This window comes from Larimichthys crocea, chromosome XXI (assembly GCF_000972845.2).
Source record: "Larimichthys crocea isolate SSNF chromosome XXI, L_crocea_2.0, whole genome shotgun sequence".
Lineage (NCBI taxonomy): Eukaryota > Metazoa > Chordata > Actinopteri > Sciaenidae > Larimichthys > Larimichthys crocea.
Window position 1 is genome coordinate 15,394,646 of NC_040031.1, and position 15,646 is coordinate 15,410,291.

The 15,646-nt window shown below is 44.1% G+C and overlaps 1 protein-coding gene across 5 annotated transcripts in view; it reads right to left on the reverse strand.

The window, feature by feature from the left end:
* Positions 1-944: 944 nt before the first annotated feature.
* zmp:0000001167 (protein phosphatase 1 regulatory subunit 12A) overlaps positions 945-15,646 on the reverse strand; it is a 20,630-nt gene continuing 5,928 nt past the window's right edge. The window contains exons 2-25 of one of the 5 annotated variants that reach the window (XM_019277227.2): positions 11,992-12,122; positions 11,683-11,801; positions 10,769-10,925; positions 10,481-10,625; positions 10,306-10,380; positions 10,114-10,193; positions 8,415-8,596; positions 8,167-8,276; positions 7,883-8,080; positions 7,673-7,755; positions 7,485-7,574; positions 7,203-7,304; positions 7,011-7,106; positions 6,809-6,899; positions 6,561-6,695; positions 6,372-6,474; positions 6,178-6,281; positions 6,031-6,090; positions 5,893-5,915; positions 5,726-5,789; positions 5,527-5,631; positions 4,785-4,835; positions 4,509-4,559; positions 945-2,357 (exon numbers count right to left, since the gene is read on the reverse strand). In XM_019277227.2, the coding sequence (XP_019132772.1) occupies positions 2,271-2,357; positions 4,509-4,559; positions 4,785-4,835; positions 5,527-5,631; positions 5,726-5,789; positions 5,893-5,915; positions 6,031-6,090; positions 6,178-6,281; positions 6,372-6,474; positions 6,561-6,695; positions 6,809-6,899; positions 7,011-7,106; positions 7,203-7,304; positions 7,485-7,574; positions 7,673-7,755; positions 7,883-8,080; positions 8,167-8,276; positions 8,415-8,596; positions 10,114-10,193; positions 10,306-10,380; positions 10,481-10,625; positions 10,769-10,925; positions 11,683-11,801; positions 11,992-12,122 (2,442 nt within the window). In that variant the 3' untranslated portion in view covers positions 945-2,270. Of the gene's footprint in view, positions 2,358-4,508; positions 4,560-4,784; positions 4,836-5,526; positions 5,632-5,725; positions 5,790-5,892; positions 5,916-6,030; positions 6,091-6,177; positions 6,282-6,371; positions 6,475-6,560; positions 6,696-6,808; positions 6,900-7,010; positions 7,107-7,202; positions 7,305-7,484; positions 7,575-7,672; positions 7,756-7,882; positions 8,081-8,166; positions 8,277-8,414; positions 8,621-10,113; positions 10,194-10,305; positions 10,381-10,480; positions 10,626-10,768; positions 10,926-11,682; positions 11,802-11,991; positions 12,123-15,646 lie in introns of all 5 variants that reach the window. The other 4 variants (XM_019277226.2, XM_010743222.3, XM_019277228.2 and 1 more) reach the window with 4 other exon arrangements.

The window sequence follows — 15,646 nt, forward strand, 5'->3', positions numbered from 1 at the left end:
CCAGGTGATGATTTGTAGTATGTTTTGTTGTCATTATTTCTTATTAATTCCAAGTGTCTCTGTAAAACTAGGTGTCAAAATGTGAAACAAACCCAAGCTCAGCCGTAGCATCTCACTGGTTGCACCACTTGGTGGTGCTGAGGAGCTGTTTGTGTAGCGTCTGGCATCATGCCGGGGGTCAGAGCCACAAACCCTGGGAAAAGCAGTGCTTTGTCCATATAAGGCTGCAATCCATCCGCTTCCCTCTTCCTCCCCAGCTCCCTTCCTCTGTCTTTCTCAGACCTGAGGGATATTTACAGAGAGAGTGCCTCGGCCAGCCTGCCCTTCCTTATTAGGAGCTCGGCTTGTTGTCAGTACTTCTACCCTGCAGGACAGTGGTCCATCTCTCTGCTCTCAGATGAGACAAACAGATGGATGACTGGTGTCAACTACACTTAAGTAGTGTAAAATGGACAGGAGTTCTAAAGATGACAGGACTCTTATAGCTTTCACCCAAACGTCTCCTGAGCGCTCCATCCAGCAAAAGTAATGATACTCATTTCTATCATGTCAGTCAAGTCGCCCATGATGAACTGTCCACCTGAGAGCAGCTGTAGATTGATATAACAGTCCAAACACACTGTAAATACATCTAATGCTCGCTGTGTGTGAGCAGCTGTTCCGCTCTCTTTCTCCCCCACTGATGGACGACATCTGGCTCGCAGAAAGCAGAACAACTGTACTCAGGGATGATACAAGTATAATGTGGGTGAAGCAGTGACGGAGCAAACTAACAGGTGAGCCAAAAAAGTGAGCCATCGGGTGACTCCATCAGCCGCAGAACGACACCAGGAACTGAGGAAACGATGTTAAGATGCAACAAAAATCCACACGTGTACAAAGTTTTGGCGGTGGACACAAATCCTCAGTGTCCGTAATAACCAGACAGTCGCTACAAACACGCTTTTTTATTATTATTATTATTAGGGTGCAGACATCCATTCAATATATTAGAAAACCAACATGTGAAGAAAGGCTACATGGAATTTTACTTCAAAAAGGGTATTATTCAAGACTAATATTTATACACAGATAATATACATAACCATGCTCCCTTGCAAGAGAGGAACTGACAATGAAAAACTATGAAAATAATGTCTTTATCAATGGTAATAGTTAAAACCATTCATAGAATAATAGGCTTTGACGGAAACAGCAATTTCTATATTTGTGCAATGATCGTTGACCTTCAGCTACGGGTTAACTTCTCCCTTCGACTTGCTGTGAGAAGTGAGAAGGACGCTGACTCTGAAGTGAGTTTGTCTGTCTGGAGGACGGGGCAAAGCCTCGCAAATCTTTTTATTTCTTTGCAGAGAGTAAAGTGCTGTGGTCGACTGACCTGGTTCTGCGGCCATTTGTTTCTTCTTAAGAGCATGGAGTGTGTCTGTGGTCACAAAAATAAAAGAAATGTATGTGGGGAAGTGCATAGGTGGAGAGGTAGGTGGGTTCAAACACAACTTGCATGTGGAAACAAAACAACCCAACAGAGCTTCATGGCCCCCCCCCCCCCCTCGTCGTCAGGATGTTGCTGAATGTAAAGACAGAGCCTGATTTCTGAGCTGGGTTTTTTTTTTTTTCCTTTTTTTCTTTAAAGAACTACACCAAAACCTTTACTGCTCAACAACACCTAACATTTGAACTGTGAGTGGGGTAAATTCGTGAATGTGTGACGTGAGTGTGTTCACAAAAAAAAAATAAATACAAAAGTGAGAGCATTAAGGCCCAAGCTGCCTCGTGCGCTCGTGGAATGTGCGTAGAGGAAGTATGCGATGCACGTATAGGAATGTGTGTGCATGTTAGTGTTCCCCTGATGCACAGTCGTATTAGATGTTGTGTTTTTTCGTGTGTTGCACCAGCCGTGGGCATTCTGGCTGTTGTCAAGTCTCATATTGCTTCTTGTGGGAGCCTCTGACCGTAGCCACAGGCCTTCATGCCGTAGGTCTTCCTGTGACAAATGGGCATTAAAAAAAAAAAAAAAAAAGGCACACAAAAGCCACTCCAGCTGTTCACAGAGAGGCATCACAATCCAAGTCAAAACTGTGGTGTTCATGTACGTAGGACATTCTGCTGCTTTTCTCCCCCTCTCGCTCACTCGCTCGCTCTTTGGCACCGGGAGGAATGTGTGGAAGGAGGGAGGGATGGATGGATGGAGGGTAAGAGGGAGGGGGTTCCCTGCTCTTCGTGTCTCTCTCTCGCTCTCTTTCTCTCTGTCTTTCTCTCTCGTGCTCCGTCTATTTGGAGAGTTTGCTGATGACACGGATCAGTGCTCCATTTTCATCTTTAAGACGCTGGTTGTCTGCTCTCAGGTCAACCAGAACCTGGTGGTAAAAAAAAGAAGAAAAAAAAAGAGCTCACATAAAAAACTGTTTGAGTTTCATTGCACAGTTTTATTGCTTATGAGCTAATAACATGAATTGTGTTTAATGTTGCAGTAAACTGTGACAGCGAATTAGCATGCACAATACCAGGTAACTGCAACTTAATGTTAATAATTACATTGATTGGACTTTTCATTCAAGTTGTGTTTAATAAAGTTCAGTGAAAGAGAAACACAGCTGGCTCATTTTTTAAAGCAACATTTTGAAACTTTTCTACCGTAAAATATCACATTTCAAATCATGTTGACGCTGCACTGACTTGTAATCAGGTGAACGGCGCCTCTGCCATTCCCACTCTGCACCCCCGTGCGAACTTTGGGCTCCAGTTACGATCTACCGCGAGAAGAGCGTAACGCTTTGAACTTATTTTGGTGAAGCTGGATCATATTTCATAGAGGAAATGTTTTCTGGTTTTCCCTCTGACTCCCCGGCTTATCTGACGGACAGTAACTGTAGCTGCTGTTAGTTAATGTTAGCTACGTTTGTCAGCCGGACTGTGAGCTCAGAGCACCGGGAGAGTGTTTGTACTACAGTCCACCGGGAAGGGGTTATTTTCAGGCCCGATGGAGGGTTTATACTGACAGGGAAGCGACACCACAAAGGGCATCAGAACCAGAGCTGGGCTTCATGTTGTTAGACTAGTAAGTAATATTAGCTGGTTGCTATGTCTTGTGTTGTTACTTGATGTTGGGCAAAGCACGTGTACAACTGTCCATATCTACGACAGCGGTGCGACAGATCTTACATAATGTTGCTTTAAGTTGGTATACCATACAGATTGTGATCTTTTGTTGTCATGAACATGTTCTGATGACACGGTTTGGTTGAAATGTGGACAAACAAATCACACGCTCATAATTTCAGATGTCGTGAGCCTCAGGAACGGGGACATCTGTCTTTAGATTGAGGAAGATGCCCGATATTAGGAGGTTACCTAATAATCAGACGGTAGTTATTCTCATTTACTAAAACTGTGTTTTGTATATTAGAAAAAAGAAAAGTGTTTGAATCCTCTCTCCACTCACTTACGTGTTCAAAATCCGAAAAGAAAGAGCTAAAAATAAAGTCGTTTGGCAGAGAACGAGCACGGACGTGATTTTTAATGACATTTAGAAATTAGAAATTTAAAAAAAAAAATCATTATTCAACCAAATACTTTAATATTTATTATTTTATTATTACAGTTTTATTTGGGGAAATATGTTTATTTGCTTTGTTGCTGAGAGTTAGATGTGAAGAATTACCCCACTCATGTCTGTACAGCCAACAGCTAGCCTGGCTCTGTACAAAGGTCACAAAATCTGCCTATCAGCACCTCTGAAGCTCACTCATTAACATGTTGTACAGTGTATACAGGCATGCTATCACATACAGAGTCCCCCACACAGTGTTACAGTATAAAAAAAAGAGGAGAGCACAGAGAACACCTGCTCCTGTGTCCTGCAGACTGCCTGACCTGTCTGTAGAACAAGTGCTGCATACCTTCATGCTATGATATCTCTTATTTGAGATTTTCATTTATGAAAATAAACCACAGCTTGGATGAGTTTTTGCTCTGATAACGGCTCGTGCTCTTTTCCTGCACTTTGCATCACGTGTCTCATCTATGTATGGCTGATTGTTCCCAGTTATTTTGGAGGCCTTAGCCAGCAGAGACTGAAGTTACCTTTAGACAGAGCCACACTTGCGGTTTTGTTCACTTGTTTCCAGTCTTTACGCCAAGCTAAGATAATTACTGTCAGTATTTTCATCTAACTCTTAGCCAGATTAAGCATTCCCATATTAACTATTCACTCTGTATTACTGGATAAATGAGTCATTGTGTTATTTACATCCAAACTTATGAGAGCGCAGAGCTCAGATGGGTAAAAATACCCACCTGAGGTAGTTGTTAGGTAGGCAAACATCCAGTCATGTGAAAAGCAACCAAATGAATCCAACACATATCACAGAGACAAACACCTCCTGCTCTGTATAAACAGCTCCACAGTGCACCTCCAACAGCACTGCTTGTTCTGCACAAGCTAAAGCCAAGCTAATCAAGCGGAAGCATGCAAAGTGTCTGTGGCCACGATAAGAAAGTCTCCTCACCTTCAGCTCCTCCTCCAACTCTGCCATTCGCCGCTCCAACATCCTCCGGTCCTGATGATGCCAGGGGAGACGTGAAGGGAGAGTGTGAGGGAAGGGAAAGGGGGGAGTGATGTAGAGAAGAAGAAGAAGGGCCATGAAAGGTGAGTGAAAACAGGTGAGAAAGTGGTTCAAGTGGAGGGAGGGGGAGAGGAGAGAGCGTCAACAGACAGCAGGGGTGGCAGTAGTGACGCAGATGAAGCTTAAACAACAACAACAACGACGAAGCGAAGCGTTTACCTTCCTCTCCAGCTCCAGCAAGGCCGAGCAGTCAGTGAAGCGCTCCTGTCTCTGTTGAATACAACAAATCATTAACATCATCATCACAGCATACACACAAGTAGTCAGGTCTGTTAAGTCATAGCAGGCCGAGTAAGGCTGGGTGTGTTTTTCACTCATTAATATAACTTTTCATTTTAAAAAGGAAGAAAATGTGTTATTTCAAAATCTTGATTAAATTTTTATTCTGACTTGAGCGTGACTGAAATGACAAGCAAGAAACGAATAATAAATTCCACGTCTGTGCAATGCGTTATGGTTATTAGCTCTGTGTTATGGACCATTGATTGCAAAATTGTAAATGAGGTATAAATAGTTCATCATTATTCGTGCTAGATAAAAATACTGAACGCACTCAACAGAATGAACGGTGGTTGACTCCCACTGTTAGCTACTGCTGAGATCAGACTACGTGAGGCTGTACAGGTCATGGATTACTTTGTTGATTCATTTCTTTAAGAGGAAGAGTGAGTTACTTTTATTTTTTGGATTAAAATCATGAGGCTTTCTCTCGTCAGAATAAGGTTTGGGTAAACAGCTTGACAAACGATTGCCACCAGAACTGAACACGCAAACAGGAAGTCCACGAAAGAAAGCATGTAAATACTGGCCACAATTATAGCCAATTACAGAGACAGACAATTATCGCCGTAAAATACTTCCTTCTGTTTGGGTTTAGCTCAGTGTGTGTCTGTGTTGTCACCTGTGTGGCCTTTTCCAGGTCCAACCTGGTTTGACTGACAATCCTCTGGGTGTCCTGCAGCTGAGACTGGAGCTGACTGTTTTCTCTGGAGACTTCCTCGAACAACTGACACACACACGGAGACACACACAGCAGTAAATAACAGAGAGAAATAAGAAAGACAAATTTTGTGACCTCAGTGTCGGTCCTGTCTGCTGACCTTCTTAAAATCCTTCATCTCTGAGCCTCCTCCCTGGGTAAAGTCGTTACAGGAGTTGTCCGATCTGAGTACAGAGGACAGAGGTCAGAGATACTGCTATCAAAGAGACTGTGTTGACAGAATGAAGAAAGAGGGCAAATCGAACAGGTCAAAGGCTGAAATCATACCTGGAACTAAGGTGTCGGACTGTCTGTGAAGAGAAAAGACAAGCAAACAAGTCACGGCTGAGATCTTAGGCAACAGTCCGCTGAAACGACAAACAACTACACACAAACACACAAACACACACACACACACACACACACCTGTGGATCCAGCCCACTGCCTGAGAACTCTTCCTCTCCACTCGGATCATTGTCATCACTCTGCAGATGACACAGACAATCGTCAAGTTACAACATTATCATGCATTATTTTCTTTGTTGGCATCATGCTGCCTGTGTAGTGTTTACCTCCCCGGTCCTCTGTGCCTTCCTTCTGGCCCGAGCTTGTCTCCTCTCCCTGCGCTCCCTGGCCCATCGCTCTGTCTCACTCTCCCCTGTGCTGGCCTCAACATCTGGAACAAAGCCAGACAGCAGTCATTTAGGAGCAAATCAAATATTTCAACGAGCACCACATCGTCAAAAAGAGAAACGGTGGTGCGTACCTTTCTTGTCAGATGTCTGAGACCGTGGAGCGCTGGTGGGCTGCGTGAGGCCCAGCAGGTCAGACTTCTGCAGACTGGCTATACGAGACCTCCAGCTCACTTCCTGTAAACACAGTATCCCCTGCTGTGTGATGTCACATGACATTATATAACCGTAGAAGGCCTATAACTCTGAAATATGGCTCTCACCCCTTCCTCTCCCTTCTTTGCTTTTGCTTCCTTCTCTTTCTCTTTCTCCTTCTCTTCCTCCTCCTTCTTTTCTCTCCCTTTGTTGTCCGTCTTCATCGTCTTCTCCGCTTCCTGCAGATCTGTTAGCGTCACCCCCTTGATATGAAAAAGAGATAAACGCTTGTCTTACCTACCACACCGACACGCAGGACATCTGAAGTTCATAAACTGGAATCAGCAGCGAACGCGTGAGGAGGTGATGTTGGTACCTGAGTGGAGCGGCGGGATTGCCGTGCATGTCGGGAGCGAGCCTTCCTCTGTGCCTCTGCCTCCTCATCCCGCACCGGTGTCAGGTATGATCTACAAAAGTCAGCGGCACAAGATTAGATTCAACGCCTCCATCATCAGTTTAAATCAGGCATTTGCAATCCACACACGCAAGCACACACGAGGACAAAAGCTTCGACTCACTTGCGCCTCTGCTTGGACTCCTGTTCGCCTGCGGTCGTGCCTCGAGAGTTGGAGACGGCAGACTGATCCTTCTTTTCTGTCTGTTCCTGAGGAACTCTGGAGGGAAAAAAAAGAAAAAGAAAAGAGAGAGTCCATCAAACTTTGAGATAAGTGAGCAAAAGCAACTGGAAAATTAATATAAAAATGAAATACCTCTGGCCCAAGACACTATTAAGGCGGCTGAGTCCAGCAGAGCTTGTTCCTGTGCTAGCTGAGGTTACGGTGGGGTCATCCAGTCTCTTTCCATAAGATGAACTACAAAGACAAAACCCCATTGGAAACACAAAGGCATCTTTCACAGCCACACACACACTCACACACTCAAATTAGTATTCACTGCTGGGGGAATGTAATGAGCTGTGACACAGCAAAAACAATCGCACGCAAACAGTAGAGCAAACAGATACAAGACGGGCAGTGAGCAGCATGACTGACCTGTGAAGCAAAGAGGGGGTGGAACTAGTGAGATCATTCCCTGATTGACTATGAAGGCGTCGGGTGTAAGAGGAGCTACGGCTTAGCCAACTGAGAGAGAGACAGGGTGACAAGGGCACATATGCGGTGACTCAGAAAAACAGATTCTGGTTTCACAAGCTCAGAAGCACACGAGAGCACAAGCCCACCTGTTGGAGTTGTCAGGGCTGCTGTCTGGAATACTGAAGAGTCTCCGTGTTGGGATGGGCGGTACCCGGGCGAGCCTCGGCTCCTGAGAGCGAGTAGTGAGATCAGTGTTTTGTGTGACTCAACGAATGGCCGTAAATAAAGCCTTTTGAGTCACGTTAGTTTGAAATATAATACCCGCTTTTGGGTGTGAATCCTTGAATCATGTGTACCTTAGTGTCGGCCTCGGAGCTGAGGCGGGGGCTGGATGCAGAGCGGGTCATACCCAGGGTGGTCTCTGGAGGTCGGCTGGAGTCTTGGCTGAAATCGGACAGTCCAGCTGAGCCCAGAGTCACCGAGCTGCCCGCCTTTCTCAAAGACGTTCTCCAGGATCCTGGGGCCTCGGTGGTTGGGAGCTTGCTCGGGTCCTGCTACAGAGCCAGTGAAAGTCATCATCATTATTGTTCAGTATTGTTGACATCTGGTGCTTTATATATAATATCTCAACATATCTGACCTTTTTCACTTGGCTTGCAGCAGTACTCGTCGTCATGGAGGTAGGAAGCAGGCTGGTGGCGTTGCGTTTGTTGTTCAAGTTGTTGATGATCTCTCGGTTTTTCGCTTTCTCTGCAGCCGTGCAAAGATCATTAATAAATCACCGTTAAAATTCAAAGTCATCAACAAAGTCATAAAACCGTTATGATGAATCACCTTTATCAGATGAGTTTTATGACTCTGCATAACTTCTAGCATAGCTTCTCTCACCTGACTCGGCGTCGCTCTCCGATTCGCTCTCCTCCTCCGAGCTGGAGCTGCTGGACGCTTTCCCCTGGCTCTGAGACTGGCTCTGTCCCGTCTGACCTTCCTCCTCCTCATCCTCGGCCGGGCTGCTCGGCAGGGCGGGGGGCGGGTGCTTCTCGCGCTCGTGGAGGCAGATCTTCTCCTTGCTGCTCATACGAGAGATAGAAGTCCTGCAGGGGCGGGGCCAAGGTGGGGTGGAACAACAACAGGTGGCATGCAGGGAGCTGATCAGTGAGGGCAGTCATTCCATGTGCAGCCAATTAGAGCGAGCATGCAACACGTCGGTGGGTGGGTCACTTCCTGTGATGCTATGTGTAGCGTTGGTGTCTTTATCACTGGATGTAACATCGACCTACAGCTTTTTTAACTTTGTCACTTATCTCACACGTTTTAGGATCGGTCGTCAATGTGTGACGATGCAAACTTTACACAAACCCACGGGGACGAAATAGCAACACAGCCTCCACACACACAACAAAACAATGTGTGTCCCAACCACATACTGTGCATACTACAATGCTTATAGAGTGTATTAGTTTGGTTTATAAATGTTTTGAACTAATGCCAAGTACCTATCACTAAATCAGAGCGCCTTGGAAGCCGATAGTTAGGGCATGGACTCTGCTGCCAATCGTTCTAGCAGGCGACCTTTGATGCATGTCACACCTAAATCGCTATATGATCGCCGGCTGCATTAGACTACTGTGAGCAATGTGTATAATGATCTTGCTCTCAGTTATTTACTTTTGATAGATTAGTCAAAACCAGATATTATTGTCTTGTTGTTTTAAGATATTACGTTTAGCTGACGTCCATCATGAACACCTCCTCTCCTTCAGCAACGGACTGCTACTCCTCCGGTGCTGGGAAATGCTAAAAACTGTAATTCCCTGAGCGGCCACTTGAGGCTGGCTGCAGAAGTGAGTCAATCTCTATAAGCCCCCCATGTTAAAATGCCGAACTTCACAGCAGAAATAAACATGTTTACAGCCTGGCTTAAGATTGCGCATAATTAACAGCATCACCACCTGATTGACAGGTAGATGCCATTACAAATGGCTTATTAGAGCAGAGGGCGTGTGAATGCTCTGAAGCCACGCCCACTCACAGGAGCAGCCAAGCAGCCATTTTGAAGCGACTGAAACGTGTCAGATGAGTTCAGAAAATGACACGACTAACTTTGAAACACTCTGAGCGAGATGAATTAATCTCTATCTCTCTTCTCGGGGTGCAGGAGTATGCTCAGGGTGGCCTCAGCGTGTCATCGAGCCACCCTTTAAGAACCACCCCTAAAAAGTCCTGGCCTGAAAACGGGTGAAAAACTGTTTTAACCTCTAACTCAGATTTCAGTAATATATCATTCAAAGTCTTTTTAAGCAACTATTTTCCAACATATTCTGAAAGAACTCGCAGAATTGCCTTTACACAGACTTTTTATTTTAATTTCTCCAACAATGGAAACATTTAGTATTCAGTATGAAACTGGGACACAGACTGTAGCGTCATTCAAAGGAATGCTGGGACTGTTAACATCATACCTGCATGCAAACTGCTGGTACTGGGATTACTGGGATTCAGCTGAGGAACAGCGTAGCGTGTGCCCACACACACACACACACACACACACACAAACACACACACATGCCCACACACTGGCACTGACCTGCGCGGGCGAACTGGTACCATGGAGATTGGCGGGCTAGTCTCAATAACAGGAGTCTGTTTCTCTTTCTCGCTGCGTAACTGAAGAGGAATATAAACACACATAAACACAGAGAACATTCGCCGCTATAACGCTATCAATCATATCAGGTTTATCTAACTGAGTGAGATAGTCATGTGAAGGTGGACTCACAGCGTTCTGTTTCTTCTGTAGCTCCTCCAGAGTGTCCGCGAGGTTCTCGTCTGCGACATCCAGAGGTGTTTGGCCCTACAGGGACATTCACAGTGCATCATCAGTCATGGCACAAATAGAGGCTTCGATCACGAGAGTTTACGTCGAGTGAAAAGAGTGTTTGTCCTGCACTCACCACATTGTTGACAGCACCCATATCGCACATGTTGTCAGCAAGCAGGGTGCACACCTCCTCCTGCCCCCAATGAGCTGCTGCATGCAGGGGAGTCCACCCGTCGGTGTCCCTGCTGTCCACATCCACCCCACACTGCAACAGCACCCTAAACAAGAGGAGAAGAGGATGAGGAATATCCAGGAGGAGAAGGCTATGAATAAAAAAACATATCTGACGTGTGTGTGTGTGTGACACAAGACAAACGCTAACAAGCTGTCACTGCTCTTATGTGTGTGAACTGATGCTCACTTCAGGACTTCGATGTAGCCTTTGGCAGCGGCGACGTGCAGAGCGGTTGCCTTGGTGTTTGGGTGAGGTGTGAGAGTGCCGCCTCCTGCCAGCACTGCCATGGCGTCCTGGAGCATGATCCTCTCCTCCTCCTTTCTGGCCTTGTCCACGTCTATTCCTGTGACACACACGGGAACAAACAAGTTGAAAACAGAAAACACACGCGTACACACACAAAAGACAAATGATTCAGTTTTATTTCTCTGATATTCATCATCTGTGATTTCAGTTGCAGGATGGATCTCAACAATGTGTGTATGTGGCAGTGATAAAGATATAAGCCTGGAGCCCTGAGTACACTTCAGTGCTTTGAGGTCACAGAACATTTGGTACACAGTGACTCTGTCCTCATTTCTTTGACTAATTCTGTCTGCTCTGAGCTTTAAATGTAACCAAAAAGTTATGCTACTTGAGAAGGCACAAAACTGATGAAATCGCAATAATAATAATAATAATAATAATAATAATAATAATAATAATAAGACAATAAATATGAACCTTTTTCCACAGCTACTACATCTTTTAGATTTTCATTTTTATATTCCTCATTTATCTCATTATTTATAGAAAATGAAGTGAAAAATGCCCATGACAGTGTCCTATAGCCCAATAAATGTTGATAAAGATATTTGCATTTATGATTCACGGTATAAAACAGCAGATAATAGTCACGTTTGAGAAGCTACGAGTGTGCGAGTGGCTTCAGTGCCTTCAGCGGACACCCCCCCACAGTCCTGGAGTTGAGAATACTGCTAATTTTTATGACACCTAATTTCATAAACTTGTGGATATTTTTAACTATTCAAATATGGCTGGGTGGTTAATAACACTTTCTTCTTTGGACTCTTACTTTATGCAGACTTTAATGTTGGTACCTTGTTTTTTGATTTCCCCTTTCAGGAGTCTCTCCATGGCGTCCTCAGTGGCCACATCCAGAGGAAGTTCTCCTTCACTGTTCACCGCCCCGACGTGAGCGCCGTGCTCGATCAGGTATCTTCAAGAACAAAAATCAACACACAGAGACACTAAAACAAGAATACGGTCTCATATGTTGGTTTAATCATTGCCTGAAACCACTGTTGTCTGTCCTGTGTTTACCTCACTGTGAGCCGCGACTTTCTAAAAGGACTATTTAAAAATCATAATAGCGGTGACGTGTCAGCGTGGTCATGGTCAACACTCACTTAGCGATCTGGATGAAGCCACAGGAGGCAGCAGCATGCAAAGGAGTCCAGCCCTCGTTGTCTCCTCTGTTGACGTCACTCCCGCTCTCCACCAGAAACTGCACCATCTCAGCATTTTCATCAATGCAGGCCTGCCAGAGGACACACAGCCACATGATGGATCGCTGTACAAGTGTTTATTGTTCGTCGCTTGTTATAAGTATCCCCGCTATGTATATTTAAAAAAATAGGAACCAGACAGCGCGCGCGTCAGTCAGTGCGCAGCTTCGTTACAGTAGAGATTCATTTCAGTCACTTAAATTTTGGTTTGTTGTGAAAGGCAAAACTGCAGTCACTTCCAAAAACTACTAAATTCAGCTAAAGCACAGCGGCTAAAACAATGACTACTGTGTCTACTTGTTGTAATGACTTTCTGTTAAGTGGGCTGCTAAAAGCCCTCAAGTACTTTCCAAAACAGTCACTTTGTGGCAAGAGTGAAACAGCGAATCCATTTAGCTGCTTTTCCTGAGGCAAGGTCTCGCTAAGATCCCAATGTGATCCAGCAAAAGTCCCAAGATGAATCCCATGAGGAGCTCATGGTATTATGGTATGATAAGTTGCTTTAATTTCAGCTAATATTTATGTGAAAGAACTCCGGGCAGGATCTGTGTAAGCCAATGTGTCTTTATACTCCAAAAGAAGATGAATTTATTCTTAAAAAAGTCAAACAAAACTTGCCAGTGGGGTGAAATGATTTCAGCCTGTTTTAAATACAAACATATTACAAGGATTTTCCAAAAAATAAGCGTTAATCAGAATGAGACTGAGCTCTCAGTACTCACTAGTATTAATGTAAGCCGATTTGTAAACGAATAAGATTGTAATAATCTAAACAGTGTTGGCTTTTATGTTTGTTGATTTAATGTGAGAAGAAAATAAAAGTTTTAACTCTTTAATTACTGACTAAAACTGACACAAAAAAGCTTTTTGGCAGCACAACTAGGTCTAAAACAGGCAAAGATCAGCCTAAATAAACACTAAATATCACTGATGATTTATTAATGTCACAGTTAGGGATGCACCGATTATAGATTTTGATGATAGGGTCTGAAGAAAAATGCCAGTTTCACGATTATAATAAATTAATTTATTTTACAGCACAATAGCTAAAAAACAAAAAACAAATATATTACTTATAGCAGTAGATGACCATTGCATGGCTGAAACTGACCCCCCTCTATATATAAACACATGGATCCAGAAGGTCTGGGACCTCGATCTATGGAGCAGGTTAAAAAGGTTAAGATATATAAATAGACTAATGAAATAAATAAATAAAAGTGAAAATGGTGAAACAGATTAAAACAGAATATAAAACAGAAAAATGTATAAATATAGTTCAAGCAAAAGCCAGATTAAAAAGAAAACCTCTTAAAAATATGTGTTTTGTGTTTGTTTCTATACAACATTACACTGTGGAGCAGACAGGTATGATTTGTGTTTGGTTATTTATTTGTATGTGTTGTTTTATATTGTTTTTATTTGCCTGTAACATGACTATAATCTGTACAAATGTTGCCTACAATTGGAAAGAGAAAGAAGAAAATGTATATGCTGAGTTGTCGTTGATGAAAATTAAATAAAATAAAAAATAAGTTAAACAAAAATCACATGAGCTTTTTTTTGTTTGTTTCTATTTTTTGCAATAAACTGAGAACATCTCCAACGCAGGTGTTATACTCTTGAGGGAATTGCATGCTGTTCTGATATTAATCGTCTGTCTGTCTGTCTGTCTTCCTTTTCCTGCTTCATTGCTGTTGGTTTAGGCGACAGTGAAGTCCTAACTCACAGCTACTTCACTGAGTGTAAGTGACAGAAACACTTTGTTCTTTGTGGTTACAAACCGTGACGTTTCAAACCGCGGTGAAATCGATTCATTGCTGCACGCCTAGTCACAGCAAACAGTGTGCAGGCTGAGCAGACACAAACGTACTGCAGTGCTGCATCCAACACTTTTAAATTTTTTTTATTACTGATTAATCTGTGAATTATTTTTCAAATAATCAAGTGATTATTTACTTTATAAAAATGGCACGAACTAAATCACAATGTCGGCAGTAGCTCTGTCTGTAAGGATTTAGCTTTGGAAGTCCAGCACGGACCAAAGTATGGAAGATCAACTGGTAGCTGGAGAGGTGTCAGTTCACATCCTGGGCATTGCTGAGTTGCCCTTGAGCAAGGTACCGAACCCCGCACATGCTCATCATTGCACCATCTCTCCACATTTGCATGTCTACGAGCCCTTTATGGGTGTGTGTGTGTGTGTGTGTGGTTGTATTTTGGGTAAAATGCATGTAAAAATGTGAGGGATCGGTAAAGTATCTATTGGATAAATTGCATTCTCACCAGAGGACAAATTAGTTGTTAAGGGATCACCAGTCAGTTTTGATTCATCCTGAGGGTGGGCATAAATAACTGTGACAATCCAGCTCACAAATGTATACTCACTGTACAGGAAACGTCACCAAAGGTGAGAGGGATTCATCCTCCGGAGAACCTGAACGTCACTGCATCAAACAGTTACTGGGATATTTTAGTCTGGACCAGGCGTGCACCGACAGCTGAGGGACGTTGCCATCTCTTGAGGCTACAACAAGTACTTGAGAAGATTTGGCACTGTACACCAGCAGGCTGCTCAAAACAGCTATAAATCAGGCTGACATGAGAGTAATAACAAAGATATTTATGATGATTCTCTACTGAAGATCAATCTGGTGAAATAAAGAAAAGAAAAAAAAAACAAGCAAGCCAACCTTTTATCTTATTTTCCCCACTTTGCCTCGTACAACCTGAACGAGGAACATTTGTTGAACAGACTGCACCCCTAACGCGACAGCGTTTCCAGCCATTCATATCACCGCAGTCACGGCAGTGTGAAGCGTCTGTAAGCACACAGAGCCTGTCCATCAGGCCGTCTTAAGCCACCACTGTAAGAGGCTTTGCTTTTGGGAAATCAACTAATCACAAAGCTGCTACAAGTCTCCCACCCTCCGTCGTAATATAGTATAATTAGTCTGGTAGTAGGGTGGACGAAAATAAAAGGAGGTAATTTTAAGACCCTGAGATGTGATTTGTAGCTCAAAACAGAGCCGGTGTCCATTCGCAGCAGAGGGGGAGCCCTCGAAACAAGTGGGTGCTCCGGCTGAATGAATGAACGAGGGTACTTCGTGCACCCAAGGGTGAACGCACACACAGCCTCCCTGCAGACTCCTTCACTGGGTCATCAAGTGAGTCATTGTGGAAATCGCCTTTTGACAACAGCAGCTTGTGCTGTTTGAGGAATGTTTTCCATTTCTTCATCTGAAATCCCTAAAGTCCCCACCATGGGGAATTGGCAAAAGGGAAGGAGAGAGAGAGAGAGAGAGAGACAGGGAGAAGGAGGTGGAAGAGGAGGAGGGGGACAAAGGAGTGAGAAGCATAGTGGAGAAGACAGAAAGCCTTTGGATGGAGAGGATGGAAAGTTTGGAGAGTGCGGGCCTATATTTTAATTCTGGTTGCCAGGCGACCGATGAGCAACAGGCAGGGAGAAAAGGGATGGAGAGGGACCACACTGGGTGACTGTGGTCCCACGTGTGGAATCGACTCCCCCCGAAAGGGGCGAGCATCCAGAGGAGCG